The sequence below is a fragment of the Mobula birostris genome, chromosome 7 (genome assembly GCF_030028105.1).
Source record: "Mobula birostris isolate sMobBir1 chromosome 7, sMobBir1.hap1, whole genome shotgun sequence".
Classification (NCBI taxonomy): Eukaryota; Metazoa; Chordata; class Chondrichthyes; order Myliobatiformes; family Myliobatidae; genus Mobula; species Mobula birostris.
Genome location: NC_092376.1, coordinates 106,825,905 through 106,842,828, shown reverse-complemented (window position 1 = coordinate 106,842,828; position 16,924 = coordinate 106,825,905). Strand labels below are relative to the sequence as shown.

At 41.1% G+C, this 16,924-nt stretch overlaps 1 protein-coding gene across 6 annotated transcripts in view; it reads right to left on the bottom strand.

Annotated features, from left to right (window-relative positions):
- The window catches only part of LOC140200357 (B-cell receptor CD22-like), a 90,211-nt gene that overhangs the window by 47,055 nt on the left and 26,232 nt on the right, over positions 1-16,924 (bottom strand). For 4 of the 6 annotated variants that reach the window (XM_072263570.1, XM_072263571.1, XM_072263572.1 and 1 more), the window contains exons 3-5: positions 9,368-9,718; positions 8,932-9,225; positions 1,629-1,898 (exon numbers count right to left, since the gene is read on the bottom strand). In XM_072263570.1, the coding sequence (XP_072119671.1) occupies positions 1,629-1,898; positions 8,932-9,225; positions 9,368-9,718 (915 nt within the window). The remainder of the gene's footprint in view (positions 1-1,628; positions 1,899-8,931; positions 9,226-9,367; positions 9,719-16,924) is intronic. The other 2 variants (XM_072263573.1, XM_072263575.1) reach the window with 1 other exon arrangement.

The window sequence follows — 16,924 nt, the reverse complement described above, 5'->3', positions numbered from 1 at the left end:
GATCTCAACGAAAATTTCCTACGGATGTCAGCCTTGCAAATATTTTGTCCCTTGAACATTTCAAGAATGGAGATTTGCTCTCAAAAACTGCCCCCAAGAAAGTTTCGACCTCAGGGTGTCTGCTCTCACCCCTGGTGTAACCATACTGTATAAATAAATAACCGTTCACCTCCACCAGTAAACTTAGCAGTAATTCAAGCTCCACTGCTCAGTCCTCCCCAGTAAACTTAGCACTTGGCAATTCTGTTCCCTGCAAGCTGTTAACAATTTTGAATCCGATTGAATAGCATGAGTGCAGAGTCTTCAGGGCTAGCAGTAACTTGTATTCTTCCTGGTTTGGTCATACCCCTAACATCACTGCTGTAAAATCAATGAAAATTTAAAACAGCAGATGCTGGAAATTGATAATAAAAACAGAAATTGCTGGTAACATTCAGCAGGTCTGGTAGCATCAGTAGAAATAGAGAAAGTGTAAATGTTTCAAGTCTGGAACATTCCATCACTACTCAGAGATCTGATGAAATGTTGAGGATCTGAAATGTAAACTCTTGTTGGCCAGTTGCTCACTTGTACATTGTACCGGTTGACTTGGTTTACTTGCAGCTCTGGAAAGTATTTTTTTCCCAGGCTTAACAGATCATTTTTCCTTCTGAGCCAGAGAGTTTTCTAGTGTGTTTAAGTGACTTCATAAACTAATAATTTCAGTTTGTTCTTCATCTTTCATGGATGTTGGGCCTTGGAGTAGTATTACTGCCAATGCACTGTCCTCAGTAACTCTCTGTATACTTTGAAGAGGAAATCGGCTTGACGGGGATGCAGGATCTGTAAAAGGATGACAAGTAGTTTTGCAGATAATAATTGGGAACTCGTGGACTTTGTGAAAAATTAACTTTCTAGTAGTGCTTTGCCCTTAATTTCAGTGCAACTCTCAATGCTGCTGAATAATGAACTTAAATGGATTTTAAAATGTTTTACTCATTATCTTCTTGATTTATTATATTGTTAGTCTTTCACTGTCGCTATGTCTAACTCTATCTCAATCTCTATCTAACCATTTGGGCTGTGTTGGATCATGCAGAATGACAATCTGTATGTGAGAAGAAAGGTTACAAGAAGGTTCTAGCCAATATATGTAAAAGCAACACAAATGAATTTGTCAAGCAATGAAATTGATAACAGAAACCACTCTAAAGCAATAATTTCTTATTTCTCTGTCTGTCTCGCTCTTCCTCGGCTCCTGAAATAGTCCAATCCTTTAGAATCATGCAATCGTAGAAAAGTACAGGACAGAAGCATCCCTTCAACCCATCTAGCCTGTACAGAACCATTTAAACTGCCTACTCCAATTGCCCTGCATAAGGACCATAGCCCTCTGTAACCCCACCATTCATGTACCTATCCACGTTTCTTACAAACTTTCAAATCGAGCTCACATGCACCATTTGTGCTGGCAGCTCATTCCACACAAGGTTATGGCAGATGCTGTAGAATAACAATGTAGGGCAGATGGGTTTAGGAAATATAAATTCTGAGGAATAATCTTGTTAACTTATATAATAAAATCACAACTGAGCTTGTCACCGGATGATATTAATAGCAAAATACACTCCAAAGAAACAATCTCTTACATTGAACAGATATCTCTACAGCCTCTGAGGTTTGGTTTCCAAGATAATTTGTTGCCGTGCAGCTATAGAACCCGGAATCCCTTTGTGAAATACTTTGGAAGAGCAGAATGCCATCCTTGGAAGTAAAATCCTGAACTTGACCTTTGTCTCTCCTGTACCAGCTGTATGTGGCTTCAGGGTTACTGTTACTGGCACATGACAAAAAGACCTCGTCACCCTCTTTGATCTCTGATCTGTTCTCCCCTTGAATTGTTATATTTTGGGGTGCATCTGGAAAATAATATAGAATGCAAATAATATCATATGCAAGAAATGAGGGGTAGTTACCGTATGTAGCAACAAATAATCTTTTGGATCAACTCAATGGTTTAAGCAGCTTCTGTGTGAGGAAAGGAATGGTCGACATTTCATGCCAAACCTCTGCATCAGGTCAGCATCTGCATTAGTCTTGATGCAGGGTTTGAACCCAAAACATCGGCAATTCTTTTCCTCACGCTGATGCTGCCCACCCTGCTGAGTCTCTCCAGTAAATTGATTGTTACTCCAAAATACAGCAGCTGCCATCTATTGTGCATTGTTGTATTAAATCACCTTAAGTTTACAGCTCCCACTAAATGGAAGATATTAGATTTAACATGCAAATATACAGAACACTACTGTTCATTATTTGTCATGGAATTTTTCCTGTATTTCAGTCCGTTTTCATAACTTTGTAATCATTTTTCCTCAACTGTATGCTTATTTCTCCATTAAATGTTAGTTTTGCATTCTCCTTTTCAAACAACACGTTCCAGATTACAATTTGCTCCATTTAAAAAAATTTCCTCATTTTTCCTTTAAATTGTTCTGCTGTTCACCCTAGATTTTCTTCATTTAATAAAATATTGATCTGTTCATCACAGGAACAGACCTTTCTATCCACGATGTCTGTGCTACACATAATGCCAAATTTAAAATAAGTCTCTTCTTCCATGCCTGGCATATTCATAAAAGTAGCTGCTTCCACAACTACCCCTGCCAACTTTCTGTGCTCTGTGTTTAAAAAAAATGCCTAAGCATCCTCCTTCAACTTTCTGCCTCTCACCTCAAAGCTACGTCCTCTATAATTTGCCATTTTTTAACCTGGGAAAACAGTTCTGTTTACCCTATCAATGCTTCTCTAAATTTTATAACTTCTATCAGGTCTTTCTTCAGCAGTCAATACTCATAAGAAATCAATCCAGATTGTCTAATCTATCTTATAGCTCCAGACAGTTTATCCTAATTAGAAATGCAGCACAGTAACAGGTCCTTCTGGCCCAATGGGTCCATACTGCTGAATTACACCCATCCGACTAATTAACCTACTAACCTGTATGTCTTTGGAATGCAGGAGGAAACCGGAACACTTGGAGGAAACCCAGAGGTCATGGGCAGAGCATACAGTCCCCTTACAGACAGCATCAGAATTGAACCCGTGTCGCTAGCGTCATAATAACATTGGCTAACTGCTATGCTACAGTACTGCCTGTTTACACCTTTCTATGCCCTTATCAAAACTTCCACATCTTTCCTGTAATGGAGTAAACAGAAAAACATGCATTTCTTCAACTGTAGCATAATCAAAGTTTTATATAGCTAACATATCATCCTGACTCTTATACACAGTGCCCTGACAGATGATGACAATCATGCCATAGGCTTTTCATCATCACTCTATTTAGCCATGTTGCCACTTTCAGAGAGCAATAACCCTGTACATCACTACTGCTAGTAGTCTTAGTCATCAACAGTTCACTTTCCCCTTACAGTGGCATGCAAAAGTTTGGGCACCACTGGTCAAAATTTTTGATACAGTACTTCTCTGCTTTCTTTATATTCCTCAATGGCCCTGTCTTACATATGCTTCCTCTGCCTTTTTGACTAAATTTACAAATTCTCTTGTCATCCAAGGTTCTCTTATATTGCTATCCTTGTCCTTATCCTTCCTCCTTGTTAGAATAAGCTGGTCCTGAACACTGATCAGCTGATCTTTAACTAAATTCCATTTGCCAGATGCCTTACAAGAGGACCACAACTTTGTTGTTGGTTTTGGAGGCTTGCGTGCCTCAATGACCCAGAAAACAATGTTGGTTGGAGTCAGAGCTTTATGCTTTGGCTCTTCGTCGTGCCAAACAGGTCAAAGGGTAGAGGCCACACTAAGAGTGGTCCACCGTCCTCTAGGTTCAGGGGTTCAGTTCAGGGCTAACAACCCTGACTGGTAAAACAAAATTGTTATGGAAGGAGCAATGAAGAATCCTTCTACATCTGAATGCGACAGTATTCCTGAGTCTCCAACCAGGACTTGCATGACTGATAGTAGTGAAAACCGAGAAGCAGCTCTTGACATGAGGAAGGAAGCTCTGAACACCTCCATTCATGGAGAACCTTCATTTCTGCCCAATGGCATAATGACATAACTACAGTTCAGCATTCAACACCATAGTCCCATCCAGGCTTGAAAAAGCTCAGAGACCTCGGCCTTGACCCTGCCTTGTGCAGCTGGATCCTAGACTTCCTGTCAGATCGCCAGCAGGTTGTAAGAGTGGGCTCCCTTACCTTCAACCCTCTGACTCTCAATACAGGAGCCCCTCAGGGCTGTGTACTGAGTCCCCTCCTTTACTCCCTGTATACCCATGACTGTATCGCCATCCACGACTCCAATCTGCTAATTAAATTTGCCGATGACACTGCATTGATTGGTCTTATCTCAAACAATAGCGAGGCGGCCTACAGGGAAGAAGTCATCCCTCTGACACAGTGGTGTCAAGAAAACAACCTCTCCCTCAATGTCGCAAAAACAAAGTAGCTGTTTGTGGATTACAGGAGGAATTGGGTCTTAGCCCCTATTGACATCAATGGATCTGGGGTTGAGAGTGTAAACAGCTTTAAGTTCCTCAGCATCCACATCACTGAGGATCTCATGTGGTCTGTACACACCAGCTGTGTGGTGAAAAAGGCACAACAGCACCTCTTTCACATTAGATGGTTGAGGAGGTTTGGTATGGGCCCCCAAATCTTAAGAAATTTCTACAGGGGTACAAATGCGAGCGTCCTAACTGGCTGCATCACTGCCTGGTATGGGAACTGTACTTCCCTTAATTGCGGGACTCTGCAGAAAGTGGTGCGGACAGCCCAGCACATTTGTAGTTGTGATCTTCCCATGATTCAGGACATTTACAAGGACAGGTGTGTAAAAAGGGCCCATAGGATCATGGGGGACCCAAGCCATCACAACCACAATCTATTCCAGCTGCTACCATCTGGGAAGTGGTACAGCAGCATAAAAGCCAGGACCAACAGGCTCTGGGACAGCTTCTTCCACCAGGCCATCAGACTGATGAACTCACGCTGATTTGAGTGTACTCTATATTACATTAACTGTTCTATTTATTATAAATTATTATAAATTACTATGGTTGCACATTGCACATTTAGATGGAGACGTAACGTAAAGATTTTTACTCCTCATGTACGTGAAGGATGTAAGAAATGAAGGCAATTCAATTCAACCATTTGCTTTCTGTCCCATAGCCAAAAGCATCATATTCACTTTGCAACCACCCCTTTCAACCTGTGAGCTTCACTTTGCTCACAGTTCTATTTTGTGATATTGCACCAAGTGCCTTGAATTGCTCCTGTGACACAACATCAGATACACAGGCTCTCATCACCTTACCTGCAAATTCTTGAAAGAATTCGATCAATTTTGCCAATTTTTTTTTTGCTTTAACCAATTTTCACTGACAACTTATTGAAATGTTTGCCTTTTCTCAAATATTTCCATTGTTAAAGCTGGACTAAATGGTGGTAGATTCAGTGATTTTTTTTTGTTTCCATTTTCCAAGTAATATTACCACATCAGCGATCATCTGGATCAGTTTCTCACTGTTATTTATGGAAGAATTTGTGGCTGCTGCCTGAACCGCCAGAAATCATATATTTGTTTCCTTTGTTAATGTGTAAATCATCTTATCTTGAACATACGGCATTTGAAATTTGCAGATAGACAACTCACTCTTCATATGCTATATTTTATGCTACTTAATCAATGTTATTTCCTCTTTCACTGCTGCCCTAATAGACTATTAGATGGCAGCAGATACAAGCCACTCATTTATGGCCACATCCTCCATACAAGCATTCCCTTGTTTGTCCCCTAATTAGTCCCATTCTTCTTCTGACTGGTCTCTGATCACAGACATCTGTGTATCCACGGATCATTTTCATATTCTCTCACAGCCCTTCTCTGCCATACTTGTGGAAATGTGATGGGTCTTCACGTGCATTATCTCCACATTGAAGACCTTCTCTTCAGTTATACATTAAACACATGCCTTTGCAAAGAAAATAAGGCTTGTTTTGGGGAATGTCAAACTATTTGGCTTGCCTACCAAAGCTGATCTTGGAAAAAACTTAGTAAGGATTAAAGAAACAACACCACCACCTTCAAGTTGCATACTATCTTAATTAGAAATATATCTTCACTGGGTTTAAATCCTGGGCCTCCCTAGACAATTGTACAATAGGAGATACCTTCACCTGAAATGGTTCAAGCAAGCAGCCCAGCACTACCTTCTCAAGGACAATTAGTGCTGGCCAATAAATGCTACCTTGCCAGTGATGCTTAGATTCTGAAAATAAGTTATAAAAGTGGTGGAAGTTAAGATTTGTGTTGTGGAACTTCCACTTATGCCACACAAATCTGGATCCGGGAGTTAAAAGCGACTTTGAGGATCTCCCAGACTTACAACAATCTCCCCTCCAACAGATTACTCGAACTGCTAAGGTTACATTCTGGGGAAGTGAAGCAACACCATAAAGTAATAAATCGCCTGTTCTCCCTTGGACTGACTGCAAGTGAATTTCTCTCGAAAATTCACCAAGTTGCCACATGCCTGAGCCATAAGGTCATGGACTCATCCAGTTCAAAAACCGGCCCTTCAACCCACAATGTCTATGTCAACTGCGGCATCCATCAATACTCATCCTACTTACCCACAATTAGATCTCGTTTTCTGTGCTTTTCAGATGATAAAGAGGAAGTAATCAGCCAGAAACCCTGCTCATTTGCATGACACACAGGTGAGTGTTGAGAACAGGGATATGAATGTTAAATTAGTTTCACAAATATTGTCAACATCACCAGTTACTGAATATCTAGAGATACTGTAAATTAGAAGAGGAATATAATTGATGTAAGAATTGGATAGTATGTCCATTGAAGGATCTTTTATTTAGATACATTAAAGAATACAGATGAGCTTCCACACGGCTGCTTTGAGTTGGTCGACTGTCCGTGTTCTGTCTCAGTAAAGCAAGCATAACATCAATACCAATAGAGAGACACAAGCAAAAGAAAATCTGAAGATGCTGGAAATCAAAGTAACACACAAAAATCTGGAGGAACTCAGCAGGCCAGGCAGCATCTATGGAAAAGAGTAAATGGTCAATATTTCAGGCCAAGACCCTTCATCAGGACAGGAAGAAAAGAGTAAGAAGTGAGGGGAGGGGAGGAAGAAATACAAGGTAGTAGGTGATAGGTGAAACCACAAGAGAGGGAGAGGTGAAGTAAAGAGCTGGAAAGTCAATTGCTGAAAGAGATAAAGGGCTGGAGAAGGGGAATCAGATAGGAAAGGGCAGAAGGCCATGGAAGAAAGGGAAGGTGGAGGGGGGGAGGCTGGGCAGATAAGGAGAAAGGTGAGAGAAAGAAATGGGAATGGAGAGCAGTGACGCAGAGTGGGGGGTGGCAATTACCAGAAGTTTGAGAAATTGCCACCCGTTTTAATGCTACTCAGAAAGAATATAAGATATTGCTCTTCCAACCCGGGTGTGGCCTCATAGCAGTGTTAGAGGAGGCCATGTCAGAATGGGAGTGGGAAGTAGAATTGAAACGGGTGGCCACCGAGAGATCTTGCATTTTCTGGCAGACGGAGTGTAGGTGCTCAGTAAAGTGGTCTCCCAATCTACTTTGGGTCTCACCGATATATGGGAGGCCACACCAGGAACACCAGGTGACCCCCACAAATTTACGAGTGAAGTGTCGTTTCACCTGGAAGGACTATTTGGGGCCCTGAATAGTAGTGAGAGAGCAGGTATAAGGGCTGGGGTGGCACTTGTTCCACTTGCAAGTGCCAGGAGGGAGATCTGTGGGGGGGGGGGGACGAATGGACAAAGGAGTGGCATAGGGAGCAATCTCTGCGGAAAGTGGAATGTTGGGGGGGAGGGATGGAAAGACGTGGTTGGTGGTGGGATCTCTTTGGAGATGGTGAAAGTTTTTGTTTATTATGTGCTGGTTGCGGAGGCTGACTGGGTGGTGGGTGAGGACAAGAGGAACTCTATTTCTGGTGGGGTGTTGGGCGGATGGGGTGAGGGCAGACAAGTGGGAAATGGAAGAGATGCAGGTGAGGGCAGTATTAATAGTGCTCCTCCCCCTTCCCTTTCTTCCTTGGCCTTCTGTCCTCTTCTATCAGATTGCTCCTTCTCCAGCTCTTTATCTCTTTCACCAATCGACTTTCCAGCTCTTTAAATCACCTCTCCCCCTCTCCTGGTTTTATCTATCACCTACTACCTTGTACCTTTTCCTTCCCTCTGCCAATCTTCCTACTCTGACTTCTCATCTCTTTTTTCTAGTGGTGATGAAGGGTCTCAACCTGAAACATTGACTGTGTGCTCTTTTCCATAGATACTGCCTGGTCTTCTGAGTTTCATCAGCATTTTGTGTGTGTTACCAATAGACAGAGCCAGGGGTGAGTGGTAAACACAGTAATACTGGGCCTGTAATACACAGGTGTAGTGCAGAGAGAGAGGAACTAGTTCTTGTTTGGGAGAGCATTATGTATTAAAGAAGGTCATGAATCTGCAGCCATGCTGAGTATAGGAAAAGGAGGATGGATCAAGTTCTGATTAAAGGTTATTGACCAAAAGCATTAACTCTGCTTTTCACTCCACAGATGTTACCTCCACCTGCTCTCTCTATAGTTGTACTCAAAAATACTGATTCATTTTTGGAATTACTGGAACCTTCTGCAATCTTCCTGTATACGATTTGGTTGCTTCGATTCCTAAGTTATAATTGTCTCTGAATTTTCAATGAAGTATACTGAAGTACATTTATAAAAAGCTAAATAAAGCTCTGTGACATTGGTTTAAAACCATCCGAAAAGCTAAACAATTTTTAACCAGTCATTTGCTCCCTCTAGGTCTTCCTGTGGCACAGACTGGTGCTGAAATGCAAGATGTTAGTAAGTTTCAAGGTAGTTAAAATTGAATATAAGACCCTTACATTTAACTTTCAGAGTCACTTGAACTTCATCCCTGAATGAATATTTGCTGGAAATGACTGAGCACTTGATGACTTTGTTGTGATCCCTGTGTGATAGGGTGACGGTAACTGTGCTCTGAAGCGTTCTAGTTTCAGGGATCCTCCTGATATTTCCTGATATCCTGTCACCGAGGCCATACCACTCGAGTTTGGATTGGACTTGTTCATCAATTTCAGATGAGGAACAAATCAATTTCGTCCTGACCCCTTCAATTAATTCTGGGGGGACCGAGAGAATTGGCTTTGTTGGATGAGCTGCAAAAGAAAAGAAATGGTAGAAAATATTGGTTAAACAATACTCTACATATTCTAGCTGAAATTATTTGTAAATATCAGTTGTGTAGATGGATTTTGAAGTTTTTAAAGAGTAAAGTATATATCATGAAGGAAAAATTACCATAAACTATAAGGTTCACACCAGGTTTTCCTGTCCAGCTGTCTCTGCCTTGTATTTTGAATCTGAAGCAATAATTCTTGTTGGTTTTCTTAACATCATGTAACTGAAGAGAGCAATTTTTTCTGTCCAAGTCTCCTATGAAACTCACACCTTCGCTGTTAGCTTCCTTACTGTTGTACAGTATTTCAGATGATTCTGTACATGGATCTTCTAACCACAAGGCTGTTATGTCAGATGAAGGGATGCTTTTATAAGGATATTGGAAGGAACAGTTAAAGATTACAGACATCCCCTGCAGTGCTTGAACAGGAGATGCAACTGAGACATCCCAACCTTCTGGAGCCATATATGCTGGATAGGAAAGGGGAAAAAAAGACAACAGAGAATATAAATGCATTGTTAATTATGCAATTATACAATGTAATCTCTGGTTATGAAGCATTTGCAGTCATAATGGTAAATTGATACTTGGGGACAGCCCTCCCAATTCAAAGTGAAAATAAAAATCCTGCATTTGCTGGAAATATGTAATAAACACAGAAAATGCTGGAAGCACTCAGCAGGTCAGGCAGCATCTGGAGAAAGAGAACCTGTTGGTATTTAGGTTTGAAGGTCAGAAGAATCTACAATCTGGAACATTATTTGTGCAGAGTGTTTCCAGCATTACAATAACAAACAATGTGCTGGAGCAACTCAGCAGGTCAAGCAGCATCTGTCGGGAAAAGGGATATCTCAGGTGGGAACTGTGCATTAAAACAACACAGCTCCTTCCACAGATGCTGTTTGACTTGCTGAGTTCCTCCAGCAGACTGTTGTTCCAGATGCCAGTATCTGCATTCTCTTGCGTCACTGTTACCTGTCTTTACTTAGGCATTCAAAGTACAGAATCAAACACCAGTCCAGTGATATGAGCACACAATGCAGGCCGATGTTCAAGTCCGAGGAAGTTCTACATGAGGGAAATTTTTATCTGTTGATTGAGATCTTAATTAGGTTCTATCTGCCTTCAGATATCAAACCTCCAACAACGCAAAAGATCAATGAGGGAAACAAATAAGGGAATTAAAAAGGCAAAATGGGTGTATGATGAAGAATGTTAAATTTAATTTATAAAACCTCAAAAAGTTTAATTCAAAAAGTTTTTGGATCATTGGGATAACCATTGGCGCAGGCGTGATCTGTACAAAGGGGACGGGTTGCACTTGAATCCTAGGGGGACCAATTTCCTGGCGGGGAGATTTGCAAGGGCTTCTGAGGTGACTTTAAACTAGAAAGGTTGGGGGGAGGGAATTAAATTAAGGAGACTAAGAGAGGGGAAGTTGATATAGGAGAAAAGGAAGAAAAAGATAAAGTTGTTTGCTCAATTAAGGATAAACAGAGAGTGGGAGGTGGAGAGTTTCTTAAATACATCTATGTTAATGCTAGGAGCATTGTAAGAAAGGTGGATGAGCTTACAGCATGGATTGATAACTGGAAATATGATGTTGTAGCTATTAGTGAAATGTGGTTGCAGGAAGGGTGTGATCGGCAACTAAATATTCCAGAATTTCGTTGCTTCAGGTGTGATAGAATAGGAGGTGCAAGAGGGGGAGGTGTGGCATTGCTTCTCGGAGATTATATAACAGTGGTGCTGTGGCAGGATAGATTAGTGGACTCGTCTAGGGAGGCTATTTGGGTCGAATTGAGGAATAGAAAAGGTGTTGTGACACTTATAAGGGTGTATTATAGACCACCTAATGGGGACCGAGAACTGGAGGAGCAAATTTGTAAGGAGATAGCAGATATTTGTAGTAAGCACAAGGTTGTGATTGTGGGGGATTTTAATTTTCCACACATAGACTGGGAAGCCCATTCTGTAAAAGGGCTGGATGGTTTGGAGTTTGTAAAATGTGTACAGGATAGTTTTTTGCAGCAGTACATAGAGGTACTAACTAGAGAAGGGGCAGTGTTGGATCTCCTGTTAGGGAATGAGACAAGGGGAGGTAACGGAGGTATTTGTTGGGGAGCACTTTGGGTCCAGTGATCACAATACAATTAGTTTCAGTGTAATTATGGAGGAGGATAGGACTGGACCTAGGATTGAGATTTTTGATTGAAGAAAGGCTAACTTTGAGGAGATGAGAAAGGATTTAGAAGGAGTGGATTGGGAAAATTTGTTTTATGGGAAGGATGTAACAGAGTAATGGAGGTCATTTAACGGTGAAATTTTGAGTGTTCAGAATCTTTATGTTCCTGTTAGGTTGAAAGGAAAGGTTAAAAGTTTGAGAGAGCCATGGTTTTCAAGAGATATTAGATACTTGGTTCAGAAAAAGAGAGGGATCTTCAATAAATATAGGCAGCTTGGAGTTAATGAGGTACTCCAGGAATATAAAGAATGTGAAAAGAATCTTGAGAAAGAAATTAGAAAAGCTAAAAGAAGATACGAGGCTGCTTTGGCAAGTAAGGTGAAAATAAATCCAAAGGGTTTCTACAGTTATGTTAGTGGCAAAAGGATAGTGAGGGATAAAATTGGTCCCTTGGAGAATCAAAGTGGATGGCTATGTGCAGAGACAAAAGAGATAGGGAAGATTTTGAACAATTTCTTTTCTTCGGTATTCACTAAGGAGAAGGATTGTATTGTGTAAAGTAAACGAAACAAGTAGGGTAGTTATGGAAAGTACGACAATTATAGAAGAGGAAGTACTGGCACTTTTAAGGAATATAAAAGTGGATAAGTCTCCGGGTCCGGACAAGATATTCCCTAGGATCTTGAGGGAAGTTAGTGTAGAAATAGCAGGGGCTCTGACAGAAATATTTCAAATATCATTAGAAACAGGGATGGTGCCGGAGGATTGGCGTATTGCTCATGTGGTTCCATTGTTTAAAAAGGGTTCTAAGAGTAAACCTGGCAATTATCGGCCTGTGGTTTTGACGTCAGTGGTGAGTAAATTGATGGAAAGTATTCTTAGAGATGGTATATATAATTATCTGGATAGACAGGGTCTGATTAGGAACAGTCAACATGGATTTGTGTTTGGAAGGTCATGTTTGACAAATCTTATTGAATTTTTTGATGAGGTTACTAAGAAAGTTGACAAGGGTAAAACGGTGGATGTTGTCTATATGGACTTCAGTAAGGCCTTTGACAAGGTTCCACATGGAAGGTTAGTTAGGAAGGTTCAATCGTTAGGCATTAATATGGAAGTAGTAAAACGGACTCAGCAGTGGCTAGATGGGAGACGCCAGAGAGTATTGGTGGATAACTGTGTGTCAGATTGGAGGAGGGTGTGTAGCGGTGTGCCTCAGGGATCTGTACTAGGTCCAATGTTGTTTGTCATATATATTAATGATCTGGATGATGGGGTGGTAAATTGGATTAGTAAGTATGCAGATGATACTAAGATAGGTGGTGTTGTGGATGATGAGGTAGGTTTTCAAAACTTGCAGAGAGATTTAGGACAGTTAGAAGAGTGGGCTGAAAGATGGCAGATGGAGCTTAATGCAGAAAAATGTGAGGTGCTACATTTTGGTAGGACTAATCAAAATAGGACATACATGGTAAATGGTAGGGCTTTAAAGAATGCTGTAGAACAGAGGGATCTAGGAATAATGGTGCATAGTTCCCTGAAGATGGAATCTCATGTGGATAGGTTGGTAAAGAAAGCTTTTGGTTTGCTGGCCTTTATTAATCAGAGCATTGAGAATAGGAGTTGGGATGTAATGTTGAATTTGTATAAGGCATTGGTAAGGCCAAATCTGGAGTATTGTGTACAGTTCTGGTCACTGAATTATAGGAAAGATATCAATAAAATTGAGAGAGTACGGAGGAGCTTTACTTAAATGTTGCCTGGGTTTCATCTCCTAAGTTACAGAGAAAGGGTTGAACAAGTTAGGTCTTTATTCTTTGGAGCGTAGAAGGTTGAGGGGGGACTTGATAGAGGTGTTTAAAATTATGAGGGGGATTGATAGAGTTGACGTGGTTAGACTTTTTCCATTGAGAGTGGGGAAGATTCAAACTAGAGGACATGGGTTGAAAGTCAGAGGACAAAAGTTTAGGGGTAACATGAGGGGGAACTTCTTTACTCAGAGAGTGGGAGCTGTATGGAATGAGCTTCCAGCAGAAGTGGTTAAGGCATGTTCTATGTTGTCGTTTAAAGTTAAATTGGATAGATATATGGACAGGAAAGGAATGGAGAGTTATGGGCTGAGTGCAGGTCAGTGAGACTAGGATAGGGTAAGAGTTCGGCACAGACTAGAAGGGCCGAGATGGTCTGTTTCCGCGCTGTAATTGTTATATTGTTATATGGTTATAAGGGAAAGAGGATTGTAAATATAATTTATTTATTTTATTGAGATACAGTGCAGAACAGGCCTTTAAGATCCTTTGCGCCACACCGCCAAGCAACGGCCAGTTTAATCCTAGCCTAATCATCAGACAATTTACAATGACCAATTAACCGTACGTCTTTGGACTGTGGGAGGAAACCAGATCACCCGGAGGAAACCCACCAGGTCAAAGGGAGAACATACAAATTCTGTACAAGCAGCAGTGGGAATTGAAGCCAGGTTGCCTGTACTGTGCTGTTGTGCTAACCACTACGTTACTGTGCCATCCTCAGTCAGTGTCTTTAAAAAAAACAATCGACAGCAAACTTATGCCTGGAGGCAGGGGGCATTTACTTGGCTCCAGATGAAGTATTTAATGGAAGAGTGGAGTTGTGGTGGATGACTGTTAACTAGTAGGGGAAACAACAACCTTAAAGTTGGTGATTTTGTTTCTGTATTAAAAGAATATATGCCATAACTATCTATTGGAACCATATCATAAAAGGCTTGCAGTTCGATTGAATATTGACCATCACAATGAGCAATTGTGTTGATTTGCTGATCTTTGTCTGTGTGTGTATACATGTCAGTAGATTAGGTTATTGTCATATATATCAGAGAGCAATGAAATTCTTTGCTCCCATGAAGCTCACAGAATGAATATTATATATAATAACAATAACTGCAATAAATGCAATGGTGAATACATCAGGCAGAATGATGCGAAGGTTAGTAGTGCAGTTTAAGGTAGTGCAAAAAAAAATGCTGAAGTGATATGAACAGAATAACCAAGATGGGTGGAATTAAGTTTTCAAGAATATGGCAGCACCACTAGAAAGGTGTGTGAAAGAGGTGATTCGTTCAGAAGTCTAACAGCAGTGGAGAAGAAGCTGCTCTACAGTCCAGTTGTGTGGGCTTTTAATGTCCTGTATTGGATGTATGGACATTCCTATCTGTCAGAGTTAAGATTAGCTGAGTTTACAACTCCGCAAAGCTTAAAAGAGAAGATGTTTTCAAAAGTAAAACAAGATTAGCATGTGCCAAAAGAGAGGCTGACATGAGAGAGCAGCAATAGCATAAGTCCAATGATATTGGAAAGCTTGGATAAATGGTAAAATTTAATATTTGCTTGGAGCATATGAACTTTACAGCTAATTACAATACAAACATCACAAATAAACTGCAAGAGACTTGGATGGCTCAGGGGCAGGAATGGTTACTTCGAGTGCCAGGCTTTAGATGTTTCAGAAAGGACAGGGAGGGAGGCAAAAGAGGTGGGGGTGTGGCCCTGTTGATCAGAGATAGTGTCACGGCTGCAGAAAAGGAAGAAGACATGGAGGTGGAAGTTAGAAACAAGAAAGGGTCAATAATTCTTCTGGGTGTTTTTTATAGACCACCCAATAGTAACAGAGACATTGAGGAGCAGGTAGAGAGACAGATTCTGGAAAGGTGTAACAATAACAGGGTTGTCGTGGTGGGAGATTTTAATTTCCCAAATATAGATTGGCATGTCGCTGGAGCAAGGGGTTTAGATGGGGTGGAGTTTGTTAGGTGTGTTCAGGAAGGTTTCTTGACACAATATGTAGATAAACCTACGAGAAGAGAGGTTGTACTTGATCTGGTATTAGGAAATGAACCTGGTAGGTGTCAGATATCTCAGTGGGAGAGCATTTTGGAGATAGTGATTACAATTCTATCTCCTCTACCATAGCATTGGAGAGGGATAGGAACAGACAAGTTAGGAAAGCATTTAATTGGAGTAAGGGGAAATATGAGGCTATCAGGCAGGAACTTGGAAGCATAAATTGGGAACAGATATTCTCAGGGAAATGTATGGAAGAAATGTGGCAAATGTTCAAGGGATATTTACATGGGGTTCTGCATAGGTACATTCCAATGAGACAGGGAAAGAATGGTACAGGAACTGTGGTGTACAAAGGCTGTTGTAAATATAGTCAAGAAGAAAAGAAGAGCTGATGAAAGTTCAAAAAACTAGGTAATGATGGATATCTAGAAGATTATAAGGCTAGCAGGAAGGAGCTTAAGAAAGAAATTAGGAGTCCAGAAGGGGCCATGCGAAGGCCTTGGCAGACAGGATTAAAGAAAACCCCAAGGCATTCTACAAATATGTGAAGAGCAGGAGAATAAAATGTGAGAGAATAGGACCAATCAAGTGTGACAGTGGAAAAGTGTGTATGGAACTGGAGGAGATAGCAGAGGTACTTAATGAGTACTTTGCTTCAATATTCATTACGGAAAAGGATCTTGGCAATTATAGGGATAACTTACAGTGGACTGAAAAACTTGAGCATGTAGATATTAAGAAAGAGGATGGGCTGAAGCTTTTGGAAAGCATGAAGTTGGATAATTCCCCGGGACCGGACGAGATGTATCCCAGGCTCCTGTGGGAAGCGAAGGAAGAGATTGCTGAGCCTCTGGCGATGATCTTTGCATCATCAATGGGGACGGGAGAGATTCTGGAAGATTGGAGGGTTGTGTATGTCGTTCCATTATTCAAGAAAGGGAGTAGATATAGCCCAGGAAATTGTAGACCAGTGAGTCTTACTTCAGTGGTTGGTAAGTTGGTGGAGAAGATCCTGAGAGGCAAGATTTATGAACATTTAGAGAGGCATAATATGATTAGGAATAGGCAGCGTGGCTTTATGAAAGGCAGGTCATGCCTTATGCGCCTGATTGAATTTTTTGAGGATGTGACTAAACACGTTGATGAAAGTAGAGCAGTAGATGTAGAGTATATGGATTTCAGCAAGGCATTTGACAAGGTACCCCATGCAAGGCTTATTGAGAAAGTAAGGAGGCATGGGATCCAAGGAGATATTGCTTTGTGGATCCAGAAATGGCTTGCCCACAGAAGGCAAAGTGTGGTTCTAGACAGGTCATATTCTGCATGGAGGTCGGTCACCAGTGGTGTGCCTCAGGGATCTGTTCTGGGACCTCGGCTCTTTGTGATTTTTACAAATGACCTAGATGAAGAATTGGAGGGATGGGTTTGTAAATTTGCTAATGACACAAAGGTTGTGGGTGTTGTGGATAGTTTGGAGGGCTGTCAGAGGTTACGACGGGACATTGATAGGATGCAATATTGGGCTGAGAAGTGGCTGATGGAGTTCAACCCAGATAAGTGTGAGGTGGTTCATTTTGGTACATCAAATATGATGACAGAATAAAGTATTAATGGTAAGACTCTTGGCTGTGTGGAGGATCAGAGGGATCTTGGGGTCTGAGTCCATA